The sequence below is a fragment of the Stegastes partitus genome, unplaced genomic scaffold (genome assembly GCF_000690725.1).
Source record: "Stegastes partitus isolate 25-593 unplaced genomic scaffold, Stegastes_partitus-1.0.2 Scaffold1807, whole genome shotgun sequence".
Classification (NCBI taxonomy): domain Eukaryota; kingdom Metazoa; phylum Chordata; class Actinopteri; family Pomacentridae; genus Stegastes; species Stegastes partitus.
The window spans coordinates 19,404-27,455 of NW_007579538.1; the positions used below are offsets into that span (position 1 = coordinate 19,404).

Here is an 8,052-nt window from a genome sequence, read left to right on the forward strand (position 1 = left end):
TAGTCCTCATGGAAGAAAAAAAAATTCTTGGAAGCTTTTAGAAAAAAACTAAATTCATAAACTAAAAAACAAAATGCAAAGATTTAATTTGTAAGTACATTTTTGATCAGTGACAGTCTGGGAGGTATTTGGCATTAAAAATGTGAACTTGTTATATTTTTGACGACATACCGTCTTTCCTTCTTTTCATGACAATAATTAATTGTCATTTGGATCAGTTTTGCATAACAGTGTTACCTTATAAAAGCAAGATTGGGCATTGTGTTTGCCTCTTGCTTTTGTGTGTGATCAAAGCTTAACGGTTTTCAGATGCAAAACCAAAATTATGTTGCCAGTATGACTGTGCACAGGCCAAATTCTGTTTGTTTGGAGTGCTGCATCTCACTGTGTGTCAGAAATAAAAGGTGCCATAACTGGCACAGCCTAATATATTTTATAAAAAAAAAAATCCTGAACGTGTCTGTTCACAAGTAGGAGGTTCAGGAATTTTTGCAGAAATCATTCGCATCACTTTCTGCCTCTCACATACAGTTGCTGACACACATGGGCTGGTGGAAGAGGAACATGGATCACTGTCTGTCTATCGACTGGCTGAGCGTGTTGTCACTCTCAGAGTCGGTCCAATGTGCCGCGGAGAGGATTTAAAGAAGGGGGGAAACAAGGATAACTCAGATTAGCTCGTCTCTATCTCCTCTGTGATCTGCATCCAAAGCGGAGCTGTGGACAATCACTACTTGAAACTCATTCAACTGCCTTTTTGATCTTGCTTGGCACAAACACGCAAACGCCACCCATACTGCACTCCTGGCAGACGCATCCGCTCCAAGTAACTACCAGGGATGAATGAGAAAGAGAGAGTAGGAGAGAAAAATGCGTCTATGTTTAGCTCTATAGTGAGATTGTGAAAGAATAAAGAAAACAGTTACTGGTGCCAAGAAATAAAAGGATGAATAACTTTTGGGTCACTAAAGTAAAGAAGGTGTAGCTCTGTGACTACAACAAGCTCTGTGTTGAGTAATGTGATATCATGCCCTGTATAACAACCATGAAAAACACCGCAGCAATAGTAGCTGCATATGAATGTACTGAATATAAACCTTTCAACTTGTTTTGTCCAGCTGAGCAGAACACTCTGACCTCTTACAGTGTCTGCTGGAGACTAAAATGAAACATTAAATACGAGCAGTCTGTCTCCACAACAAATCTGCAGTTCAGCAGCCGACCTCCCGCCCCGCTCGTCCCCCTCGAGCTAAGCTGCACAAAACAGCGATGTCACATTTTCAACAAAATGAACAAAGGAGGACACAAACGCAGATCAAAGCATCGCCAATTATACAACTCTTTTTTTAAAATATAACTCTACCATCATTGTTGGGTTTGAAGGCAATGTTTGCCAGCCTTCATTACATTGGGTGGCCCGATCAACAGCTGGTCAACTGTATTTACGAAGCAGACTTCTATCTGCCACTTAATGCAGAACTGTACCTTTCCACTCTAGAAATGAAGAGCCGACTCTCAGGAACGTATGGGCATTGTCTTAAAAATCATGTTGGCATTGAGATTGTATTCTTAAACAGAGCATATGGGCTGGAAAGGATGTTTTGGAAACATACAATTTATAATTATGAAGTCTTGTGCTGACCAAAAGTAGACATAAGGCAAGTTGTTTACGTCTTGAGTGCATTCATTCTAATTTGTGCTCACCTAATTCACTGGGGATAAGATTTAAAATACAAAAAAAACATTAATAAATCAACTTAAAGCTACATGTAATCCAGCCACAATGCACATTCAGCCAATAGGAGGAACGAAGATGAAAATATAAAAACTCTGGGATATTTAAACCACATATAAACACGTGATGTCAGTTACAACTGTAGTCAAACTCTGAGAAAACAGGATCAGCTCGGCGATTAGCGGGTCTCAAAGCCACCAGCGCAGCCTCCCCAACGCTCGTGTTGCTGACTGCATTCTTGAATATTAGAAACAGAAAGACAATCTGTTAAATGAGCTACGACTGCCTGCGTCTCATCTCTAACTCTCTCTCCGTATCGTTATCTGTCAGGGACTAGTCGTCTCGCAAAACACACCGTATGATGAAACTGCTTCAGCGGACCCTAAACGAGAGTCATTAGAACACATAACAGACACTCATAGATTGCTTTGAAGATAAAACGAGAGCTCCTGCAATGAGAGAAGTAAAAAAAAAAAAAAAGCACAGTGATAATAAATGGCAGAGATGCTTTTCCCTCTTTCACCTCTCAATTTCTGTCTGCCTCACGGTTTGTAGTACATCCCGCTTGTTATGTCCGTAACACTGACGGCGGAGGAAGGAAAAGGAAGGTAGGCAACGACGGAAAGGGAGGGAGGGGAGAGCAGGGCAGGATGGCAAGGACAGCTAAATATCTATTTCTTAATCCTGTTGTTTCTCGCTGCTTTCATTATTCATTAGGAAGCTTTCGTACCTTTCAAAGTGCTGCGACCCTTGCCAGGTGTCTTACTGTAAACTCTTCTTCAAAGGGTCGAATCAGTGCAACCGATTCAAAAATCTAAGCCAGTTCAGTGTCCATAGACGGACCGCATTGAGCTCTAAGTGAGCCAATAAGCTTGTAAACACAAAGTAAGTGTTCAGAACGAAGGCAAATTGCCTACTTTGGCACCGATTCAAAGCCGGCTGGCGACGCTCCAAAACGACCACAGCTGCAACAAAGTCACAAATAGTGAATCAAGTGAACTGGTGCTGAATCGATTCGCTGCTATCAGACAGGAAGAAAGGAGGAATCAAGTTAATTAAAGGAATCAGTCACCGCTATGGTGCATTTTCAGGAGACTACTCCGGGATCCTGCACCGCATTTTTAAAAAGACGGGTTATGTTTTAGTCTTTTTGTCAATAAATAGTAACTGTAAAGAGTAACTTGCACGGTTTATTTTCTGAAAAGCAAAATCCAGCACATTGGCTTTGAAAGTTCATCCATTAGCTCCATCCGTTAGAGGATGGAGACGCAGGAACAGGTTGCTAGTCAACCACAGGACGAGCACTTTGATGCATCGAAAGTCAGCTGTGCATAACATCATTAGAGTTGTGTGACTTTCACTTGTGGCCTGAAGGACAAAACTAAATTGTGGCTCCTGCTGATATTCTAACCCGAACATAGCCGGAGGACGGGAAAAGGAACTTTGCAAACACAGCTAGACAGACTGTATTATTAGAAACGTTAACCCTAAATAATTTAGTGTGATTATATGTACCTTACAAACCAGCAACATTTCTATTATATAAATGAATAATTCATTTCTTCATAAAAGTTTATCTGTATAGTGACATGAAGCAACGCCGCGGAACGCTCTAATGTCTTTTGTCTGAGAGCAGAATAAAGTTTTAGAGCAAGTGGAGCGACTGTTTGAAGACTTTGTTGTGTTTATCAGACTTGCTTGATAAGCACATCAAGGGAACAGATCATAAGAGGATCGCAAAGCTCTCATCCAGAAACATAAAATGACAAGTAACGATAAAACACAGAGCAGGAGCCGAGGGTCAATTAAAGAAAGAAACACTAATAAAGCTTAAACAGCACTTTAAAGTTGCACTTGTTTAATCGGGGAACGACTTAGATACTAAAAAAGAGACAGGAACTATTGATGTTTCTGATTGAATATTAATAAAATCGATCAAATCTGATTAATGATTCTTGTAATCAGAAGTCAGGAATTCTGATTTTACAAAGAAATACACGGCAGCACCGATGACAATTATGCACAAAACATTTATTCACTACAGCTACAAGACAAACAGTAACGCAACAGTGAAACAACAGACAACGGATAAAAGATAAATCAGAGTATACAACGTGTGAGTAAACTGAATAATAGTGGTGATCGTCACTGGAATCAGTTAGTGATGGAAAAATCTTAGAAACACTTTAGATCTGAGAAGCCAATTGTAATTTCTAAATTCACCTATTTAGGAGAGGGACAGAGATGCTTCTGTATCCTTTGAAAGTAGCTGCAGGATCAACATGCAACGTCAGGAGAAGGAGTGAGAGAAATGAAGAGGAGATCTGCTGGATGAGTGGGTTTAGGAATGTAGAGAAGGATGGGCCTTTTAGTCGCATTGAAAAGTTTGCAGAAGTTAAAATACTAAGAGTCAATGCTCATAGTTAGATGGAAAAAGTTTTATATGGAAAAAGTTTTAAAATATAGCTGAGAATAGCTCAAAATTAGTGCCGGAAATTCCTCAGTCAATAGTGGAAAAAGCCCTTTACTTAACAAAAAAAACCCCAAAAGGCTCATATTTTTAAAGAAAAATCCCTTTACTTAATATTTATTTTATATTTTTAAAGAAAAAGCCATATTTAAGTTTAAAAAAAATAAAAATAAAAGCCTTCATTGCATTCCAGTGACTTTCTTTCATACAGAAAGCGTCGGAACAAAACCCAAATTAGCAGACAACCCATCACGGACGTGTTCACCTCAAGGGCTGGCCTTGAGCTTCACTGTCCATAAGACACCTTCAGAACAGAGTTTGAATTCATTCCTTACACACACAGATCTGGTTGTTAAATGGTTCTTATAATGACAGATCTGAGATTAAACATGACATATTCGTCTCATGTGGTTTCTGAGACACTAATAAAAGGTGTAAACATGCATATAAACTGTGAAATGTCATTACACATGACACCAAAGTTGTCGTGTAACTGAGTATACAAGCATATACATTCAACAATAAGAAAATCAAGAGACACATATACGTTCAGGATAATCGCTTCTCTTTGTCTTCTATGACTGACAAAGAGAAGCCGTCTGTGTGTCTTGCGAACGTACACTTCAATGCCAAGGCGTTCTCTCCAATACCATCCCACGCTACGCTAAGACGAGCACGACAAGAAGGAAAACGGACGATGAGAAAACAGAAAACATCAACTTACATGACACTCCCAAATCATTCTTTTCTTTGGGCTCAGTGGACTTCTGCAACAATGAACCTTTGGGGGGCAAACAAAAAGGAAGGGATGGTGGAATGGATGGAGGAAGGAAGGAAGGAGGGAGAAAGGACAACGACAAAAAATTAAACAACTCAAATGAAAACGGGGGGAAAACATGACAGGACACAGACTTTGACATGCCAATGTTTCTGCTTATCTACGTTAAGAATACTTGTGCTCAAAAAATGGTAAGAAAACAAAAAAGGAAAATTTGAGAAACCCCGTGTGTGAGGCTGCTACTGCTGTGTCATGCTGAGTGGTCCACTTAGTGGCGGCAGACAGAAGGTCTATGACACAGATAAACTGCTGATGTACTGATGTATAATTGAAGCGCTGATGTATAATTGATAAAGGCAACATAGAAACATGGCGCGCTTAAAAGCTTCTCGACAGACCAGCTGACTGTGGAAGACACACAGATTCGGCACTAAAGAGCAAGAAACACTGGCGAGGTTAAGTGGGGTGATGAGCACATATAAACATACAGTAACGCTCGCACAAATGACAGACTTAATGCCGCGTTTCATTTTAGCGGCGCGGGCGGATACGGAGCGGCATTACCCTGGAATTTCAAGGTCTTACTGTATTTTGTCGAGCTATGTAATTCCATCTTGTCGTGGTTTCAGCACAGTTATTTTAAAAAATAAATCAGATTTCTCACTCTTGTGCTAGAAGACTGCATTCATGTAACTGCATCCAACAACTATCACAGTGATTAATGTCTGAATCAGCGATGATAGCAGGAGCAACATGCCATGACAAATATTTAGCATCTTCTCCCAATTTAACACCATTGTCCAAACAAACAATAATAATGAAAATATGGCGGCAATAAAATGAAGCATACATTATTTAGCAAGCGCCGACACACACGAGCATGATGGGAGGGGGACAAAAAAATGGCACAGAATATTTAAAAAAAAAAACAGTTGAAATGCTGTTAGCTGCTTTCTGTGACCACAATGAAAAGGAACAAAAAAAGAGGAAGAATGGGGAGCGTTCAATGGGGAGAAGGGCTGTTTGATGCCGAGCAGCGCCTGGTGATACCGCTGATCGCTTTGTATAATACAACACAAACACAATTCAGCGCTCTATCCAAACACCCAAGTTGCATAACAGCCAGCGTCTCCAGCGATTACTGGTGGTTTAAAGAGACTGCGCGGCAGATTGTGTTTGCTCTGGAGGCGCCGTTTACGTAGCATCCGCACACGTGTGAGCGCGCGGTGGGCAGCGATGTGAAATGTCGTGTTCTCGGAGATGACACGGCGGAGCTCTGAGCGAATCTCTTTCAAGAGTTCTGATCAAAAAAAATAGTCAAACATAACAAAACAAAAGCAGCACTGTAACAAACACACACTGATGAAAGTCTCAGAGAAAGGAGTCACTCCATGCGGGTGCAGAGGTCAAATGATTTCTACCTCTCAGGGTTTTAACAGGAAAACTTTAGAGAAAAAAAAGAGGCAGCGAGAGACGTCGGACGGTGGAAGAGATGAATAGAGCAGGGGGAGGTGTTGGTGGAGAGAGAAAAAGAGGAGAGTGAAGTGCTTTTGAGCACAAAGTCAATTACAGAGCACTAGTGAAAACATTAACTCCCCCTCTACATTGACATTGTGCTATCAGTTCATTCAAAACCTCCAAAGTTAAACTATTTTTGAAACCAAGCATCACAACAGTGGACCGTTCTCTATCTATCAGTGTGACGATTTTACACACAAACACACAAACACGAACACGAATCCCTTCATGCCTTTCAAATACACTGTAAATACATTTTCTAGAAAACGCCATGAATGCAGAAACTCCTCCAGACAAGCGTACGTACAGCAACGCATACACACAGACACACACACACACACACACAGTCGGTGGATTCCGGTTAATGCAACAGGAAACAGCTGAAACATTAGTGCTGACATAAAACCACGTCGGTGCAGTCATTTTAAAGACAGAAAATCAATCACAGGAAATGAGCCTAAATCTATACCTCCCTAGGTTTTATCCCAGATTCTGTAGCCATACCTCGCAGGCCGCAGGGAATCCTTCTGCTGGAACATGGATGCGGTATAGTACACCATGTAAGGAGAAGGCAGGGCTGCATATACAGTAAGTTCAGTCAATAATGTGCCTTTGGCAAAAACTTCCTCATGTTATTCCATTGCTCATGACAGAGACAACCTATGAAATCATCACCGCTGTCCACTCCTTCCTGGCTGCAGAGAAACACCTCATTTAGTCACTGATACAAAGTGTAGTTTTTTTTCAGAGTTTACATTTCTAATAACTGTCATAAAAACCATAACGGAAGCAAAACTAAAATAAAACTACACTAGAGTTCATGCAGGGACGATGTAATATTGTTTTCAGGAAGAATGATGTATGCATTTAACCCTGTTCAGGGCTTTTGGGGTCTTTTGGTCCCCAGGCCATTTGTTTTTTTGTTTTTTTTTATATAAAAAAAGGGGACATTTGTCGTGCATTTGAAACCAAACATACATCAACTGATCAGAAAACGTATTTACCATAGTATAAATGATTTAACATTCTTTCTAGGCCAAAAGACCTTCTACATATAGCAACATGAAAGTCCTGAATAGGGTTAATAATTCATGTTTTTTGCATATAAACCCATGTTTCTCTGACTATCATGTAGTACACAAAGACCAGTTATTGAATTTATTGCATGCACATAAGCATAAAGGGCTCCACTTATTGTGTGTGTTCTTCACTGGCTGCCTCAGAGAACATCCAAGTAGAAAATAAGGGTCAAAATATAATTTCCAGGGCCGCCACTTTAGCTCAACTGGTTGAGCTGGCGACCCATGTACAGGGGCTATGCTCTCCAATGCAGCGGTCATGAGTTTGAATCCCACTCGTGGCCCTTTGCTGCAACCCCTTTCCCCATTCTCCTCCCCCACTTTCCTGTCTCTCTTTCAACTGTCCTATCTAATAAAGGCAAAAAGGCCAAAAAAGTAACTTAAATATATATATAGAATTTCCGAAAACAACACAGCTAAACTGCTGATGTAGCAACCTCAGCATATCTTATCAATAAGACTATGAGAGTAC

At 40.5% G+C, this 8,052-nt stretch overlaps 1 protein-coding gene across 1 annotated transcript in view; it reads right to left on the bottom strand.

Annotated features, from left to right (window-relative positions):
* The window catches only part of LOC103372697 (netrin receptor UNC5C-like), a 99,783-nt gene that overhangs the window by 16,660 nt on the left and 75,071 nt on the right, over nucleotides 1-8,052 (bottom strand). The window contains exon 8 of the mRNA XM_008302402.1: nucleotides 4,930-4,986. Within this exon, the coding sequence (XP_008300624.1) occupies nucleotides 4,930-4,986 (57 nt within the window). The remainder of the gene's footprint in view (nucleotides 1-4,929; nucleotides 4,987-8,052) is intronic.